The 20953-nt window shown below is 32.1% G+C and overlaps 1 protein-coding gene across 1 annotated transcript in view; it reads right to left on the minus strand.

Moving 5' to 3' along the window:
• Window positions 1–11779: 11779 nt before the first annotated feature.
• Window positions 11780–20953, minus strand: part of LOC143054649 (X-ray repair cross-complementing protein 5-like) — a 73392-nt gene continuing 64218 nt past the window's right edge. The window contains exons 17-21 of the mRNA XM_076227663.1: window positions 17236–17308; window positions 16567–16679; window positions 13998–14094; window positions 13244–13383; window positions 11780–12848 (exon numbers count right to left, since the gene is read on the minus strand). Of these exons, the coding sequence (XP_076083778.1) occupies window positions 12834–12848; window positions 13244–13383; window positions 13998–14094; window positions 16567–16679; window positions 17236–17308 (438 nt within the window). The 3' untranslated portion in view covers window positions 11780–12833. The remainder of the gene's footprint in view (window positions 12849–13243; window positions 13384–13997; window positions 14095–16566; window positions 16680–17235; window positions 17309–20953) is intronic.

The raw sequence follows: 20953 nt of genomic DNA on the forward strand, positions 1-20953 counted from the left end.
ATTCAGATTCTAAAATAAAGAGATGTGGTATGGTTTCTCAATGAAACAACTACCCATTACAGACTAAAGGATACAGATATATTCATTACAGGTTACCATGCCATGCAGTATTCAACAACAAATATACATTATCTCACGTGTATCTAAATTAAAGCATTCCAAAACAATGCTAAACCGATAATTATCTTTTTATTTAAGGAATACAGAGTAATCTGAATCTTTTCACAAATATGTAAAACAAAACACATCTATGAAGTAAAAGTTAACCATTCCTACATAAAAGTTATAACAGTATGGTCCACCAGATCACACATGTCCTTCAATGAACCTTCCGTTTACTAGACTACAAGGATTATCTGATAGAGTTATGATTCAAAGACCATATGTTTCTCAATTTTCTTTATCTGAATTAATTGAGTATGAAGGAATTTGGAGGAGATTTAATAAAGAGTCAATCTCACTTTCAACAATCAGAGATGAACAAGAAATATGTGAACAGAATTACTGACACAGAATTTTTACATCATGCCAGGCTTTAGTGAACACACCGAATCAATTACAACATTACTACACGTCTTCCATGTGTTCTCTGTATCAGGTCAAGACGAAAAAAAGTCATGGGTACTACTGGAACTAAAAAAACAATTAGCAAAGAAGTCAGAATCAGATTTATACCATATCTATAATGATTACCTTGACCAACTTATGATCAGGATGTCAATGGTATTAGAAGAGGACTTATGTATTAAAGAGATAGATCCATACTATGAACGTCTGCTTAAATTATGCCTCGGTGGAAAACTAATCCAGCAGGAGAAATATAAACAATACAAAGTATTCATTGTTAAATAGTTATCAAAGGTACCAGGATTATAATTTAGTACGCCAGACGCGCGTTTCGTCTACAAATGCACTTTTGGTCATGTTAATGATCAATGAAATGAAAAGAAGGAAAGATAATGCAACGATGTCTAAATCTTGCATATTTCTCTTAAGTGTATTAAACTTTAATTTATCATTTCTTAAACTATTCAAAGTTTGGATCCAAAGAGACCTATCATTTCTACTGACTATGTTGCAATCAGAACACTGTTATGAGACCTTGATGCAATATAGTGAGCAAAATAATATGATGAATTTGTCAGTAAGATTTGAAGATTTGAGGTCTACTAATGGGAGGATATATCCACACCTGCAACTTAAATTAATACTGTTGAACTGTGAAATATTGATCAAACATAAAGATTACCAATTGTATCAAAATTTCATGGTTCAAAACCTTCACCGATTGATAGATTGGAAGAAGAAAATCAATTATAATGATAGCAGTAGACGAATAGTATTACATAACTGTTGTAAATCATGTCATAAAATAGACACAATGTGGAACAATGAAGGGTACAGGATAAAAAAGCTTACAAGTTTAATATGAAAGGACCTGAAGATGGAAATGAGGCAGAAATGCAATCAGAACATGTAAAGCTGTTGATACTATTTATACTTCTTCTATTAGTTACAGCTCTAGGACATAAATCAGCAAAACGGAAAAAGTACTTGGCACTAAAATATGAATACCACATGGCAAGCTTGTATCTCCTATGGCGTTCAGGGGACATTGAGGTTTACCCACGACCTACATGGAGAAGAAAGCAGTTGGGGCACAACTCTGAACAAGAAAGGAAGTGGCTTCAAGACATAAATTCTATCCTTTTAAAACTTTACTGGAAAATACCAACTCAGTCAAAGCCTAAAAACCTATGGCGAAGAAAACCAGACCATTGGCCCTATAACAAACCATTTCATGACACTTAAAATACTCAAGGCAAAACGTTATCAGATGAAGTTATCCTGACATGTTTATTGGAATGTTTAGTAAAGAAAAACATAGTTATACCTAAAAAATATCAATGTGAAATAACCGCATGGAGTCACAAAATGACCCAAATGTTACATAAAGTGCACGTTTTACGAATTGGAACTGACAATGCTAAGTCCGCTATTTTAAACCTATTACTTGTACATCTAGAATATGAGGTTAAAAGCTCGAAAGATATTAAAGTAAGCTTTGAGAACACTATTTGGATAAAATGGAAACAGAACATTTATTAAACAATGACCAGAGACAAAAGAAGCAGGCAGAAATGGTAGCTGAAATCATCCGTGATTTGATCAGTAAACTTTGTAGACTGAGTAGAGGAAAAGATCTTGCAGAAAAATGTGATGGAATATGGAACCACCCAGCACCAGAACACTGGCCCCACGATGTTCCATTTTTTAACCCATACAACCGGGGGAAATGTCAACAAGACTTGTCCTCATAGCAAACTTCTTACTACTTTTCTACAACTTCCACATATGAAAATTCCAATGAATCTTAAAGTAATAATTGATGCATTCAAAACTATGTGCAATTCTACAAACACAGAAGACAAAATTAAATATAAAGGTAGTTTATGTAGGGAATATATTTTACAATCAAATGTGGCGAAACTGGAAAATGCTTTACAGTATATGCATGAAGAAGGTTTATTTTCAAGGGAAGTTTATGCAATTCTAAACCAGTGGCAAACAACAGAGTCAGTTGATGAACAGGCTGAACGTGTTTTAAAGAATGCAAATGGTAGAACTGATGCAAGGCCTCATATAACAAAAAAATCACAAAAAAAAACTCACAAGATACAGATCTCATGAGTTGTAATTATATCATTCCTATCAATAATGCTTTTCTTCATATACAGTGTATCACAATTCATCCAAATCAACTAAATCAGGAGGAAAAACCAATCATTGGATCATCAGGTACAACACATAACCAAGAAAACAAAGATGACAGCTTTATACCTCCTGAAATTTTTCAATTTCTGTCTGATTATGAATCTGACAATCAAACAGAATTTTCTTCTAAAGACAAGCTATTTTCAGTGAAGGATAAAAACAATGATCCTGAAACCTCTTGTTTAGAGTGTCAGGGAGCAGTTTTATCTGCAACAAATGCATATCAAGAAACTCAAACTATTGTCGGCACCCCGACCAACCAGTCATCAGATTTTGTCAGATTCTGTAAAGTAAAATGACAACATTGTGGATAATCTTGGAAATGGAGATTCTGGAGCTTCAACATTAAAGGTAATTATTAAAGCAGTTAATTGTTATTTGGTCTATGGAAAATTTTAGGATTGATAATATGTATTTTGTAAAATATTAAAAGATATTAGAGTCCCATAATATCATAGAAAATGTACCAAATATTTGGATTTCAAAAGAAAGTAAAAACAAAGTCAAGATTTTGTGATGCATTACTTCCATTATTAAAAAAACACAATTATATTTCTTATCTCCAAACTAAAGATTTACAATATTATTATTTTTCAGAAAATAAAACTTTCTGAGGAAAGTGAAGCTGTAAAGAAACAGCAGAAAACAAAACATTATCAGGTATATTTGAATAATACAGGTTCATTAGTAGCTTAAAGGGGCATAAGCTGTCCAATTTATAAAGTCTAAAATTAACAAAAAACTATACATTGACCAAATAATATGTATCAACATTTCGTGTATAAGTTTTTCATCTAATTAACTTTTGAGATGACCTCCAAAGATCTCCAACGATCATATAACTTGATAAACGTAAATATAAATATATTATCATACAGTTTTTATAACAGCACATTAAACTATTCAAATCCCTCTTAGTCACAGTGCTTTACAACATATATCAATTCACAGGAATAAGTATTAACAATAAAATATGAAAGTCTATGATAAAGAATAGATATACATATATATATGGATTTTGTTTATAATGGTATTTAAAAAATAAAGTTCTGTCAGTAGAAAATATTTCTATTTTATATTTATAGAATTGTGCAGATTCAAATGACAACAGTGCAAGCAACGACCTGGAAATATGCAGTAACGATGTACTGGACTCTTTGAGTCTTAATTTTAGGTTGATTGATCAAATGCATGATATGGGAGACAAGTGTGAAAGCCAGATCTGGGAAGATTCTGAATCTGATCAAGAAACCTGTAATTTGGAAAGCACTGAAAGTCCCAATCCTCAAGATTCTCTTGGAAACAAAGATGATGTGAAAACAATCAAAATAATCTTACAGATGATAAAGAACTAGAAAACTGTTTAGACTTGGTCAATTATTTATCAGGGAAACCATCAGAAATAGAGACATTTTTATCACAACAACCCTCCATGCTATAAGAGTTATAAATTTATTGAAAAATCATTTAAGCATTTACACTGCTTAACAATGATTACTGTTGAAATTTGTATATTATTTTGCCTATGATAATTCATATAAAAAAAATGAATATGGGTTAGATGTTTAAGATAGAAATATACCACAAAATAGCAGGATATAGATAACATCCAACAAAAGAAACAAGCTTTGTCTTTAATAATCTTCATTTAACATCTGTTACTCATTTTGTTTTTTTTATTTTAAAAGTTTTTGTATGTACTTTAAATTTTAATTTACTTACTAGAACACACCCGCGAAAACGCGGGTATTTTAAGCCTGATTGAAAGTATTTTAAACTGTTGTAGGGAGAATGTTTGTAAAAGATTTTATATCTGGAGAATTTCAGAAAAGGTATCAAAATTCGTAGGTACTGGGAGACAAGATATTATTTTCATGTTAAGCCCTCTCCTTTTTTTCCAAAGTCCGTTATTTTTTGGGTTTTCTGTTAAATTCCATTATTTTCGCGTTTCTGTATACTATGAACAGACGTATATTATGAATAAAGTGTATTTACTATTAACTATCATTTCTAAGATTCTCCTCCACGACAATCACTGCTATATTATATTGAGACTCTTTATGGGTACTGGGATACAGGACAATTTTTTTAAGCCCTCCCCCTTTTCCCCAAGTTCGTTATTTTCTTGGTTTTTTTGGTTAAATTTCATTTATATTTCTGTATGCTATGAACAAACGTATATTATAAATAAAGTGCTATTAACTATCAATTTTAATTTTCTACTCCACGGCGATCTTTTCTATACTATATAGAGACTCAGACTCGCGGAAATTATTGCCCTGTCCCCGAATACTCATATGAAAATGTATGTACAAGTTTAAAACCGGAAGTCTTGTAGGACTTAAAAGTTGGTCTGAAAACGGAAACAATATCCGGACGCCTTTATTTTCGTCTTTCTCCCAAAATAACCTAAACTGAGTAATCATAAGAATAGATGACATGGTACTTATAGAACACAGAGGCATGATGATTAATTTATATTGGAAGGAAGAGAAGCGAAACATAAAATGAGGTATTCTCGTTTAATATTATGAATATGCACTCGTGAATTTTTTTCATAGAACAGCTAAAAAGCAGAATTGATCTTTTGTCATTATTTTTCTACAATATGTTCAGAATAAACTCATTATAGGTACCAGGATTCAATTTTGTATTTACGCCATAAACTTTAATCTTCAATATTATTTTTATTAAAAATTTGATGTGAATCACATGTATTTATTCACAAAGACTTTAAAATACAAATTTTCCCCTTCAAAGTTGGTGCCTCGTTCAAAGACAGCACAACATGTTCATATTTTACAACCAAAGAGGCAAATAACATGCACAGCTTTTAAAATTTTGTTGCCAAAAAAGAAGGAAAAGTATGTGTATTTGGTTATAAAACCAGGTATAACCGATCATGTTCTTTTGTAGAAAGTCAGAAACGCCTTAATCACTTTGCATAAAAACTTTGGTGAAGTTTTTATAATTATTGACGTGAGCGCCTTTTTGATTTTTATGAAATTTAGATTTTATGTTTCCGAGTTAGAGGGTTTCATACATAAACCAGATGCTCCGCAGGGCGCAGCTTTATACGACCGTAGAGGTTGAACCCTGAACGGTTGGGGCAAGTATGGACACAACATTCAAGCTGGATTCAGCTCTAAATTTGGATTGTGATTAAATAGTTGACACAGCATAGGTTTTTGACACAGAATGAATGTGGTCTAATGAACTTAAAATATAGTTATTGCCTTTGAGCAATTCACTATGCTGTTGAATATTAATCCTCTCAAAAAAATGTTTGAAGAAATTTTCTTTTTATTTATGAAATCTGAAATGAGAAAAATTTAACCTTCCCAATTTTTTTTCACACCCCTCTTTCCCCTTTTCCAAAACTGATCTCAATTCAAATTTCTAATGGAGTTTGCAACAATAACTACTCATTTAAATACATCATACAATATTAAAATGTAAAAGAAAGTGCTTGTTATCACTGAATGTTAAAGATTGTTTTAATTTATCAGTTGGTAGTAAAAGTGAATATACATTGTATATTGTATAAAACAATGATTTCAGTTGATTCAACTACTATTCTGGACAAAGAAAGATAACTCAAATTGAAAATTTCTTGCTATTGCACAATATTGTGCAATTAGATATTTCTTGCTATTGCGCAATACTGTGCAATTGAAAATATTTGCTATTGCACAATACTTTGCAATTGAAGATTTCTTGCTATTGCGCAATACTGTGCAATTGAAAATCTCTTGCCATTGCACAATACTGTGCAATTGAAGATTTCTTGCTATTGCTGAATACTGTGCAATTGAAAATTTCTTGCTATTGCACAATACTTAATATTATAATTTTGGATCCTGATTTGAAACAACTTGAAAACTGGGCCCATAATCAAATATCTAAGTACATGTTTAGATTCAGCATATCAAAAAAGCCCAAGAATTCAATTTTTGTTAAAATCAAACTTAGTTTAAATTTGGACCCTTTGGACTTTAATGTAGACCAATTTGAAAACAGGACCAAAAATTAAGAATTTACATAGTACACAGTTAGATTTGGCATATCAAAGAACCCCAATTATTCAATTTTTTATGAAATCAAACAAAGTTTAATTTTGGACCCCGATTTGGACCAACTTGACAACTGGGCCCATAATCAAAAATCTAAGTACATTTTTAGATTCAGCATATCAAAGAACCCCAAGGATTCAGTTTTTGTTAAAATCAAACTTAGTTTAATTTTGGACCTTTTGGACCTTAATGTAGACCAATTTGAAAACGGGACCAAAAATTAAGAATCTACATACACAGTTAGATTCGGCATATCAAAGAACCCCAATTATTCAATTTTTGATGAAATCAAACAAAGTTCAATTTTGGACCCTTTGGGCCCCTTAATCCTAAACTGTTGGGACCTCAACTCCCAAAATCAATCCCAACCTTCCTTTTATGGTCATAAACCTTGTGTTTAAATTTCATTGATTTCTATTTACTTATACTAAAGTTATTGTGCGAAAACCAAGCTTAATGCTTATTTGGGCCCTTTTTTGGCCCCTAATTCCTAAACTATTAGAACCAAAACTCCCAAAATCAAACCCAACCTTCCTTTTGTGGTCATAAACCTTGTGTCAAAATTTCATAGATTTCTTTTTACTTAAACTTAAGTTGTAGTGCGAAAACCAAGAAAATGCTTATTTTAGCCCTTTTTGTGATAGTGAATTGTTCATATCTACATAAATTTTTAATATGACTTTGAGAAGTAATTGATCTTTATTCTTTGAAATATGATGGGCGTAACATGCTCTGATGGCGCAGCTCGAAATTGAATTAACCTTAGAGTTTGGTATTTTCAATTCACTTTATTGATATAGTGGAGTGTTTGATTTTGTCAGGTTTTATGGACTTTCTCCTTCTTGAATTTACCTTGGAAATGGGTATTTTTGTTAAAACTTTTTACCATATTGCTATATCCCAGTCAACCTTAGAATTAGGGCAAGTGAATGGTTTCTGCTGATGCAGCATTCTACAAATTAATAACTAGATAATCCTGGTTTACTATTTATGTTACCATGACCAAGAGGGACGAAAGATACCAGAGGGACAGTCAAACTCATAAATCGAAAATAAACTGACAACGCCATGACTAAAAACGAAAAAGACAAACAGACAAACAATAGTACACATGACACAACATAGAAAACTAAAACTAAAGAATAAGCAACACGAACCCCACCAAAAACTAGGGGTGATCTCAGGTGCTCCGGGAGGGTTAGCAGATCCTGCTCCACATGTGGCACCCGTCGTGTTGCTTATGTGATAACAAATCCGGTAAATAGTCTAATTCGGTAGGTCACATGCATGAAAGGAAAGGAGATTGTAGTCACGACGTAAGAAACATATCCGATATCATTTGTGAAACGGTTATTCCATAACGGTCAACCAACTCGTGTTGGCGTCCTCAAATTTACAAAGGGATGATTTCAACTTCACAATTGGAACTCTAGATTTAATAGCTTCCTTGTGAGCAGCAACCCTCTATCAAGAAAATAATTATAGGAAATGCAAGCACGGGAATATCGTATCAATTGGGAGATATATACCCCGTATGCAGGTGCTGCTGATATGTTGCTAATTAAAAATGGAAAGTTCACAATTGGAAAGCTGAAATCATCTCTTTTGTTTTCAACCAGCCCTCATTGTCAATTTCTAGATGTAAGTCAAGATATGAGGCCGACTTAACTGTATCTTTAGTATCCTTTATCTCTAGTTCTATGAGAAAGATGCGTTCAACATAGACACAAAATTTTGAATTATTGAGTGAAAGAAAATCATCTATATAGCGGAAAGTAGAGTTAAAGGATAATGCTTACTTCTTATCTTTCTCCCTTAGGAGTTCCTGTATGAAGTCAGCCTCATAATGATAAAGAAACAGGTCGGGAAGAAGAGGGGCACAATTTGTTCCCAATGGAATGCCAACAGCCTGTTAAAAACACTTCCTCCGAACGTAACAAAAATGTTGTCAATCAAGAAATCAAGCATCTTGATAATGTCAGATTCGGAGAATGTTTTGTTTGAATCAGAGTGATCCTTTACAAAGTAGGATCTATCCCTCCCTAAGACAATATACTTGTATTTACGTTGACTATTCTTTTCTTATGAAACAAAGCAATACCAACTCTTTCAATTTTTCTGTTAGTTTTGAATGTGAAATACTTGTGTAAAGTGTAGAAAATGTTTAAATACTATTACAAGATGAAAGAGAGTTAGATTGTATGTACTCTAAAAGATCTTTTGTGTTTTTAAGTATCCACATCTGATTCACGCCACCTCTACAATAGGCAGTTTCACAATAACTTTGAAGCCCGTCTTTGATTGCTGATAAAATAGATGTTATTAATTTAGAAAGAGGTTTCGTAGAGCACTTGGAAGACCCAGCAATATACCGTTGTTTGTAAGGATACTTATGTAGTTTAGGTATCCAATACAGTGATGGAAGACCCAGTTCTTCATCTTTGGTTGAAATTTCTAAAGGAACATAGAACTGACCTATGGTTATTCAGGATTTCCTCTTTGGTAAGTGTCGTGAGGGTATATGTTGAGTTTCAAAGTGAATTGTGCATACCTAATTCGTTTATCAAGCAGTTAATGTAATGAGTTTTACACACAAAAACGATGTTGTTTGGGGCTTTTTCTGCGGGGACAACAACATATTTGTTATGGAGGTAGGATAAGTGTTTTACAATATTTGGGTCTTTAAAGATTGACGTAGCCTGGGTTTGATAGACCCATTCAGTTTCTTAATTCTGGTTTGTATCAACGACCTCACTGCCTTAATCCATTCGGAAAGAGTGTCTACGTCTTCCCTCTCGCGCTTAGTCCATTGCCGGGCATAATCCTCGACTGAATCCATCAAAATTTTTAAAGTTGTATTTCCAATTTATGGATTTAGGCTCACGATATTTCGGACCTTTCGATAATACATTTCGTAGGGAAGTGTTATTAACAGTGTTGAGGTCACAGGTAATAACGTGGCCAGCCGGATTATGTGAATTGGGAACTAGCACAAGTGCAATCTGGAGGTTTAGACTTGAAGTCGTCAATATTGAGATCCTGCAAAACGTGTTTGTAATTGAAAATTTAAGTTGCAATAGGTTTGGTATAGGTATAAGAAATGATTGGTACAGACTGATCTTTGAAATCTTCTTGATGATCACATCTTCCGTAACGCCTAATATTTTCAGTAAGAATTGTTCGTTTCTTCAAGCGGCACCGATGTGTTCAGTAGTTTGAGTTATGTTTAAAAGGTTTTAATTGTTAACTTATATTTTGAATAAGAATGGAGTGAATACCTAATATCTCCTTCGGCTTTTAATTTCCATTGTTGGTTTAAACTTGTACAATCAATCACTATAAAGATGTATATAGTTTATTGTTTTATAATTCAAAATTATTGTATTGATAACAAATGCGACTATGAATTTTGTCTATATATAAACATATCAACAGTGGAAGATACCAATGGGATATTCAAACTCACGAGCCGAAATCATTATACAGATATAACAAGATTAGTTCTGGTTTTGAAACAAGCGTTATTCATTTTTTAGAATTGTCATAGTTGGACTTAAGTAATCTTCTTTTGTTACCTGTCCAATTATATTGTGTTGGCAGTCTCAGCGACAAAAGTTAATCATATATTTTATCTTCTTATTAATCAAATTCACTATCAATATTGTACTAACTGAATGTTGGTCATTCCTTGAACATATATATTGATATACTGTTCCCAGGTCATACCTGAGTTTTTATCATTTAAAAGTGTCAATGAGTATTATCATTTAAAAACAATGAATTCTTGAAAAAAATTACACTTTGTAATTTAATTTTTTTTCCAGTGTATTTTCAAATGTTCCAGCTTCCCATTTCTATGTTGGAACAACCGTGCCAGTGGAGAAAGTATCTCTCAGTTGATTGCATTTCCTATCACGATTTCATTTATAGAAGGTTGCTGCTCAGTTTGAATTTACCTTTGTTATCTTTTGCCTCTCTTTTCCAAATTTGTAATTTTACATGTGCCACTGTCTAATTTTACATATTCCACTATGTAATTTTATATGTTTCATTGTGTAATTTCTCATGTTTCATGTGTAATTTTACATGTTCAACTGTCTAATTCTCCAAGTTCCTCTATTATTCAACATGGGTTACTGTGTAATTTGATATGTTCCATTGAATTATCTTAAATATTTCATGGTGTAATGTTATGTAATGTCCATATAAAGCTATATTACACCTGACACATTTTGTCACATAAACTGTTCGATGGGAGATAACCAAAGCTTTATCATACAACTTTTAAATACTTTTTCTCTTTCCATATCATATTCTGTATGAATAACCGAACGTACGTTTATGTTTGTAATTATGATGGTAAATGGTAAATTACAAATATTGTGTTGAGTAGCATACATTGTATATTAATGGTTTTTGTTTTTTGGTGAACTATGGAGTTGGTGACAGATATTAGATAGCTACATATTTTGTTTAACTTATATAAACTCATATGTTGCATTCTCTATTTTTTTTTTTTTTTGAGGTCATTTGAAATTTTGATTTTGCCTTTTGACAAATGACTTCCAAATTTCAAATCTTTCAAATTTCCTAGGAGTTAGGTATTTTTTTTTTTATTATTTTTTATTAATGTAGCATTGACATAAGTTTGCTGACAACTTAGTTTCTTAGAGAGAATATATTCTTTTAACTTTAATAGCTCTGCTTTAAAGAGCTAATTGAAGTTTATAAATTATAAAAAAATTTAATCAAACACAACTGACCATATATTGAACTAGGGACACAGATGTGGACTGGTAGCTTCAAGACCAGCTAAGTTTAGGATATGGATTTAAAAATTGAAGATGATACTGCAACTCTATACAGACTAATTAAAGAGTTTTTTTATATTATTCAGATATAATTCAAGCATACAAAAAACAGACATGATATTTATTGGTTTGTTTATTCACATATAAATCTACGATACACAAAACAGACATGATTTTTTAATTTTTTATTTACACAAACAATGCTTAAACACAACAGATGACATATATATAAAAGAAAAGCATTCACTAAAAAAACATATTTAAGCTTTTAATTTGATTTTTCAAGTAAATTCAGCAACAAAAAAAACCAAGATGTCTGACTGTAAAAATTAATAACATGTACTGATTGAGGAGTAAAAAGTTTGACATTAGTAGGTAAGGTATGAACAGCAGTGGCAGTACCAGAAATTTTCATACGGATGGGACTACTGACTGGCTAAGAGGGGCCTTCTCCAGTCATGCTTCAGTGATTCCCTAAATAATCAACCAAATTTTCACAATATTTTTTAATTCCACCTGCAAATAGAAATCAGGGAGAAAAAGCAGTTATGTATTCTCAACAGAAATTGATTCAAATAAAATGCTGCCTTCTAGAATTATATACTGTAAAGTCAGAAAGTATTGTAGAAATTTTATAATTACCGATTATGAAACCAGGTGAGTATTGCAATAATATGAACTCTCATTCTGATATTGTGATCTGTATCTGTTTGCAGATTTTCATGAAATTGCAAAAATAAATCTTGAATTGCTGTTTTTTCTTAAAAAAATGGCAATAATGAATGAACCCAATAATTTCTGAATTTAAAAAAGTATATTCTAATAAACAATATACATGACCTCTTCTTGTTCTCTTGGATCTAATTTTTCATAGATATTTACACTTTTGTTTCACTTCATATAATATCACTAATCCATATACCTTTACATAATTTTGTTTTAAAAGACATGATATCTAGAAATTGAAAAAAGATAACTACTAATTCTATGAATCTAATCTGATATAAAACAAATTCCTAAATTCCTGTATAAAGATTGAACCAGTTTTCTTGATCCCAGATCACTTGATATTTAATTTTACATAACAATTGTTTTATATCTTTTCACAACATCTATCTCCACATTTGATGTTGTACAACTTGCTGCCTTCTTTGTCTGCCAATTAAATATTTCATCACATGTTTTCCAACTGAAAAAAATACAAACAAACAATGCATAATTTCACATGAAGAAAAGAATCAAAAATTAACTTTCATTATTGACATAAAAGTGGAAAATCAAGCTGAAAATATAAGTCTGAATACCAGGTATAAATTAAAGGTATGTCACTAGACAATTTTAATATGTTATAAATAAATATCAAATAAGAACAGATCAAAAGTAGAATAAATTTCAGTTACATAATCATTAACAGTTGAAGAATTGTTTTCTCCTCCATTTTTTGTAGACTTTATCCATTCTATTCTAAAACACTAAAAAAATATTTTTCTTTCTCTCATGAATCTCGCATCCAATCAGATTCATTGTAACAGTTTCACTCCCTCTTGTCATCTTATCAAACTGACCGTAACATATCCTACATACCATGTCTTCTGCATCATCATCAGCAGGTGTTTCTTCCGTCTTTGGTTTGTCCTCTTCTTCGTCTTCTGTGAATTTCTTCCCTTCTTCCACACTGACATCACTTTCTTCACTCTCAAGTTTGGTAATCAAGGACAGATTTTCTACAATGTTGGAAATACTTCTTTAAAGTTTATATAATATTTTATTATCATACACTGTAATGTTATTTATATTTTTATATAAGTGCTATTTCTTTCAATTAATTTTAAATTTTATTAGAAATTGTTAATTTATTATTCTTGGGCTACTAATTTTAGAGGAATTTGTGGGTTGCAGTTTAAATCATACGCAGAATACAAATAGGACTGACTGTAGACATGATAAAATAATAAAATCAAGTCTGTAGAAATAGAAATTTATCCTCATTCAAAAAAATGATTTCTCCCAACTAACATGACAAACATATCCACTGAAATGATTACTTTAAATTCAGAAATTATTGCAATGTTTTTATTACTGCAAAAAATGCAACAAGGTTATAATCGCAATAATTTAAACTTTCGTTTTGAAATTTCGTATAGGAATTCAACACGATTTTTCTCAATATAGCAAATATTTAAATGGCATTTTAGTCTAAATTACAAAATCGCAATAATAAATCCATGCATTAATTTCTGAATTGACAGTATTTGAACAATGAAGCAATTTAACTTTCACAGGGACTGTTTGTTTCAACTGGTCTTTACCTGATATATTGATAAATAACAACATATACCTGTGACTATTTCATCCCAGAAATCTCTTCTTCCTTTCTGTATTAATGTGTCTTTAAACTGTCTCATGTATATGTTAAAGGATTTAGCTTCCATTTTCTACAAAATACAAAACAAATGTTTATATTGCAATATCTCTGTCTTGCATTCTTCGATAGCATTCTACCACTGTTGTCACAGACAAGAAAGGAGAAACTTGCACATAAATCATGGGGAGAAGATACATTCAGACAAAGATATTGTAATGAAAAAATTAGACTCAGGGTTAGGCGAAACCAAGTGTCTTGCCTACTTTTGCTGTTAAACGCAGGCTCAACAAAAATGAGGGGAAAAAATCAATAAAAATATTCCTCTCAATACTATCTTTTGATTTTAAGAGGCTTCTGTTCAAGTTTGGTAAAAATCGAGGATAGTTTATGAATCTAATAAATCTAATAAATGTTGTAAAATCTTTAAGTGCAGACTGTATGTATTATTAACTGGAAGTAAAACTATACATTTATAAGTAAAATATGGATAAACAGGTACAAAATTTCAACAAAATTTCTTTCTAGATACTAGCTTTTGATTATAAACAAGTTTGGTACAAATCCAGGAGGGTATAAAAAAAGTTATTAACAACTTTAAAAACATATGGTAATAGGTGTAAACTAGATATCATTGAGATGGAAGCCATCTCTGTGGGCCTCGCTGTCAATAACGTGGGGTAAATAAGTTGTATGGATAATCTGATATGAAGCATTATTTGAAGTTATTACATAGTCTCATGTGTGATTTCAATCTAAGATTTTAAGTTAAAACTGATAAATATTCTCATCTTACTTTCATAGTATAATAGTGATATAACTGCATGATGTGAACTAATTGTTGACTACTCTAAGGTGACTTCTGGATATATGGATTGATGTTTGAACAATATGTTTAAAGGTGCTGCCCAATTGATATTTGTCACATATTTTTAGAATTATGCCTTCAATATATTATGACCCACCAAGTATAAAGTATGAAATATTAACGGTTCTCGAGAGGTAGAGCGGACACAATTTGTTAAGAACAACGAACGGATGGACAGACCGACAGACTGACCTTAGACCTAGGATGCATACATTATGACACATTCTCTGGTGTTGGTTTATATATATGTTAAGTTGAAAATGTTTGTCAGGTATAAAGTATGAAATAATAACAGCTGTCCTCTCAAAATATAGTGTGGATCAAATTTGTTAGCGATGGACAGACCAACAGACAGACAGACCTTTGACTTAGGAAGTGGTACATACATCATGACACACCCTCTGGTGTTGGTTAAAATGGATGTCAAGTATAATATTTGAAATCATAATGGTTCTCAAGATATAGAGCAGACACAATCTTCACCACAGGACACAGGATTGTCAACTGAAACCAAAGTTTTTTTGACGATGACCTTTGACCTAAGAAGTTGTACATACATCATGACACGCCCTCTGGTGGTGGTTAAAATGGATGTCAAGTATAAACTTTGAAATCATAATGGTTATCTAGATATGGAGCGGACACGATCTTCACCACAGGACACGGGGTTGTCAACTCTAAACCAAAGTTTTTGACCTTGACCTAGGAAGCTGTACATACATCATGACACACCCTCTGGTGTTGGTTAAAATGGATGTCAAGTATAATATTTGAAATCATAATGGTTCTCAAGATATAGAGCGGACACAATCTTCACCACAGGTCACAGGATTGTCAACTGAAACCAAAGTTTTTTTGACGTTGACCTTTGACCTAGGAAGTTGTACATACATCATGACACGCCCTCTGGTGGTGGTTAAAATGGGTGTCAAGTATAAACTTTGAAATCATAACGGTTATCTAGATATGGAGCGGACACAATCCCACAGGACACGGGGTTGTCAACTCTAAACCAAAGTTTTTGACCTTGACCTTTGACCTAGGAAGTTGTACATACATCATGACACGCCCTCTGGTGGTTGTTAAAATGGATGTCAAGTATAAACTTTGAAATCATAATGGTTATCTAGATATGGAGCGGACACGATCTACACCACAGGACACGGGGTTGTCAACTAAAACCAAAGTTTTTGACCTTGACCTTTGACCTAGAAAGTTGTACATACAACATGACACACCCTCTGGTGTTGGTTGATAATCATGTTAAGTATTAAGTATGAAATCATAATGGTTCTCTAGATATGGAGCAGACACGAAAGTGTTACGGACGGACGGACAGACGGACGGACAGACTGATCACTATAGGGCGACCCGACTTTTAGTCGGGGCCCTAATAGAATTGACAACTTTGTGGAAAGAGGAAGGCACTAGATTTTCATCCAAAAAAATGTTTTTTTTAATCATTAGAGAAACAGATTCTTACATAGTTATTTGAGATTATCAGATTTATCCAATCAAGATAGTTAAATGATCAATTTTAAAATCCTCGCCAAGGCTCAGACTTTAAAATTGAGAATCTAACTATCTCGATTGGTTAATTCCAATAATCTACTGGTATGAATGTAAGAATCTTTATGCAGTAGATTTTGAAGGAGTTACAACCAATTCATGACTAACCTTAATACACTGTTCCCTCAATGTCTTCAAGCAATCAGTAGCTTTAGGGTAGAACTGAGCTCCAAAAGAATCAGTTACTATTTGTTGTATTCTCTTCTGCATCTGTTTACTAGCTGTAATGCAATATATAAATTACTGTGATGATTTGTAGACTACACTGGATGATGGGTAGAATATAAAACTATAAGCACACAGTGAGCTAAGCTTAAACACTGCTTTTCTGAAGTGATGATGATGATAAATTCAAGACAAAATTAAAGCTTTTTTAGGACAAGAACATAATATGGTGGAGTAGAATCTGCATACTGTGATCATTCCTTGTTTTTAGTGGTGCTTGCCAGTTGTTAGTTTTCTATTTATTGTGTTTTTCTAGACTATTTGTTGTTTTGAAGTTTTCACTTTTTGCCATGGACTGTCAGTTTGTCTTTGACTCAATATGAGCAAGAATGTCCCTTTGGTATCATAAGCCTTTCTTTAATTTGATATGAATATTAAGTTTGTGTTGTACTAGATCTTCACACTGAGTCAATTTTTTTATATTGAAAGAGATACAATCAGATAAAAATGTGTAAATATGAAAATAAAACAATGCAAAATTTATTTACAAGATTGCAATTTCTTATAATTGTTAACCAAAAGGAAGTGGTATTTGTTTGACCTCTAACAAACCTTCATCAAATTTATCCACATCTTTTCTGTTGACTAATGCTAGATAATCTTCTACGGGTGTGACTGTCCCTACCTGCAATAATAGATAGTTTGTATTCAAGCATTTATTAACCATAGAAATATATTTTACAATATACAGTAGTCAATTTATTATATAGCAATAATAACCTTATTTTTTTTAGTTAGACCATTGATCACAGGCAGAATGTTTGACAGACAAACAATGTCTCAGGATTTTTCATTTGAAATTCGCAAAATTGTATGATAAGAGAAGCAGAAATACATGTACAATTGAAATGATTTTGTCAGAAGGGATATACAGTCAAACCTGCTTAAGAGACTATCTGTATTACATGTAAGCAAAAACCTGTCTGATAAGACCATTAATTTTAAATCCCTCTGTAGTATATTTAATATAAATTGAACCTGTATTAAAAGACCACCTGTTTTAAGGGACCACTTATTGCTCTCCATTAAGTGGTCTTTTAAACCAGGTTTTTCTGTAAAACAGTAAAATCAGTTTTATTTTGAGAAATATAAATAATTGGATGCTAAATAACATGTTTTAATTTACACAGTAGATTAAAATAAATGGGAAATGTGTCCATGTTACACAAATATCATGCCCCCACTTGTACACAATGTTATAAAGGGACATAACTCAAGATCAATGAAAGTGTTGCTACCTTAATTTGAACTTGATCTGAGTTTTGTGGTAATAAGCATTGTGTATAAAATCCAACATTTTATAGGTAATTGTTGAAAGCCCTACAGTGACCACTTAATGCTTAGTCTTTTTTTATTTTGACTCTCTTTGATAGTTGTCTCATTGGTTATCACAAACAAAAATCTCCTTGTAATCAAATAATTTCATTTAAGGGAGCTACCATTTGATTTTTATGGGGGGGGCTAGGAGGAAATTTGAAAAAAAATCAGGACGACAATTTAGGTAAAAAAAAGTCAGGATAGACTAAAAAAAAAAAGGCAGGACCGAACAGAGTGAAAAATAAAAAGGCAGGACAGAGATTACAGCTAAAAAAAAATGCAGGACAAAATTTTTCATCCTAGCCCCCCCCATAAAAATCAAATGGTAGCTCCCTAATAATGGTTTACTTTTTTTTTAAATTGTTATTTGGATGGAGAGTTGTTTCATTGGCACTCACACCACATCTTCCTATATCTATACATCTGATAATTTTTAAATGTCCAATGTAAATATCCTTTCAAGTTCTTTTCAAATCCTCCTTGTAGTTGTCAACAAAAATATTTACATATTTTGTTTGACCAAAGGATATAAATAGATTCATTGGACTCTCCATATTTTATAAATAGAATTGCTTAAGGAAAAATTAGGTCAAGAGATATATTGGGGAGGAACTATCTAACTTCAAAAGGGAGAGGGGGTGGGATATGTTTTTACCTTAGGCAGAAATGTAGTTGCTAAGTAAAAGGTTTTAATGCATTGAAGAGGAAGAAGCCAGAGTAATTGGAATTATAATAAAGAAAACATGATGCAGTCAAATTTCATGTAAAATTTTAATTAATGACCTCTATTTGCTATTTTCAGTTTCTTTGATTTTTGTGGGCTATTTGCTGTGCATGTACTGAATTTGTGTCATGGATGGATACCATATATCCTTTGTTTTTCTATAAATCAATTCCATATCCTATAAATATAATTGCTTGAGGAATACAAAGGGTGCTGAACAAAAGAACACTGAGAAGAGAAAAATCCAAACATTTTAATGCCTATTGGACTCTGATTTGATAGATGTATTATTAACATAATCATACCAATTCTCTTTATCCTTATATAATTTCAAATAAGGTAATAGAAAACATTTCTGATATTCATAATATGATGAAGACATAATCTTTCAATCAGTTTAATTGAGGTCTGGAGCTGGCATGTAAGTTAAGTGCTAATAGTCTGTTGTTATTTATGTATTATTGTCATTTTCTTTATTTTCTTTGGTTACATCTTCTGACATCAGACTCTGACTTCTCTTGAACTGAATTTTAATGTGCATATTGTTATGTGTTTACTTTTCTACATTGGCTAGAGGTAAACGGGGGAGATCTCATAAACATGTTTAACCGCATTTTTGTGCCTGTCCCAAGTCAGGAGCCTCTGGCCTTTGTTAGTCTTGTATTATTTTTAATTTTAGTTTCTTGTGTACAATTTGGAGTTTAGTATGGCGTTCATTATCACTGAACTAGTACATTGTATATATATATATTTGGGGGCCAACTGAAGGACGCCTCCAGGTGCGGGAATTTCATGCTGCGTTGAAGACCTGTTCAGTGTTGGTGACCTTCTGCTGTTGTTTGTTCTATGGTCGGTTTGTAGTCTCTTTGACACATTCCCCATTTCCATTCTTAATTTTAAATTGAAAAGTAAACAAGAGTGCACACGCTGAAATGTCTCGTCTTCTTTACGTATCATTGATATTATGTTGATAGTCTTTTAGTCAAAGTTTTATTACAACTGTCACATAAAAAGTAAAAACACAAATATACTGAAATCCGACAAAATTCAACTAGCCTGTCGCTCACCTTGGTCTATGTTAATATTAAACATTGTACACAGATGGATTCATGACAAAATTGTGTTTTGGTGATGGTGATGTGTTTGTAGATCTTACTTTACTAAACATTTTTGCTGCTTACAATTATCTTTCTATAACAGTAGTTTCTGTGGAAAATGTTAGTGAAAATCTACAAATTTTGTGAAAATTGTTAAAAATTAACTATGAAGTGCAATAACTCCTTAGGGGGTCATTTGACTATTTTGGTCATGTTGACTAATTTTTAGTTCTTACTTTGCTGTACATTATTGCTGTTTACAGTTTACCTCTATCTATAACAATATTCAAGATAATAACAAAAAAACAGCAAAATTTCCTCAAAATTACCAATTCAGGGGCAGCAACCTAACAACTGATGATCCAATTCATCTGAAAATTCCAGGGCAGATAGATCTTGACCTGATCAACAATTTTACTTCCTGTCAGATTTGCTCTTAATGCTTTGGTTTTTGAGTTATAAGCCAAAAACTGCATTTTACCCCTATGTTCTATTTTTAGCCATGGCCGCCATCTTGGTTGGTTGGCCAGGTCACCGGACACAATTTTTAAACTAGATACCCCAAAGATGGTTGTGGCCAAGTTTCAATTAATTTGGCCACATAGTTTCAGAGGAGAAGATTTTTCTAAAAGATTACTAAGATTGACAAAAAATGGTTAAAAAATTGAATATAAAGGGCAACAACTCCTAAAGTGGTCAACTGACCATTTTGGTCATGTTGACTTATTTGTAGATCTTACTTTGCTGAACATTATTGTTGTTTACAGTTTATCTCTATCTATAATAATAATCAAGATAATAACCAAAAACAGCAAAAATTCCTTAAAATTACAAATTCAGGGGCAGCAACCTAACAACGGAAGGTCAGATTCATCTGAAAATTTCGGGGCAGATAGATCTTAACCTGATAAACAATTTTACTCCATGTAAGATTTGCTCTATATGCTTCGGTTTTTGAGTTATAAGCCGAAAACTGCATTTTACCCCTATGTTCTATTTTTAGCCATGGCGGCCATCTTGGTTGGTTGGCCGGTTCACTGGACACAATTTTAAAACTAGATACCCCAAAGATGATTGTGGCCAAGTTTGGTTAAATTTGGCCCAGTAGTTTCAGAGGAGAAGATTTTTGTAA

This window comes from Mytilus galloprovincialis, chromosome 12, assembly GCF_965363235.1.
Source record: "Mytilus galloprovincialis chromosome 12, xbMytGall1.hap1.1, whole genome shotgun sequence".
Lineage (NCBI taxonomy): Eukaryota > Metazoa > Mollusca > Bivalvia > Mytilida > Mytilidae > Mytilus > Mytilus galloprovincialis.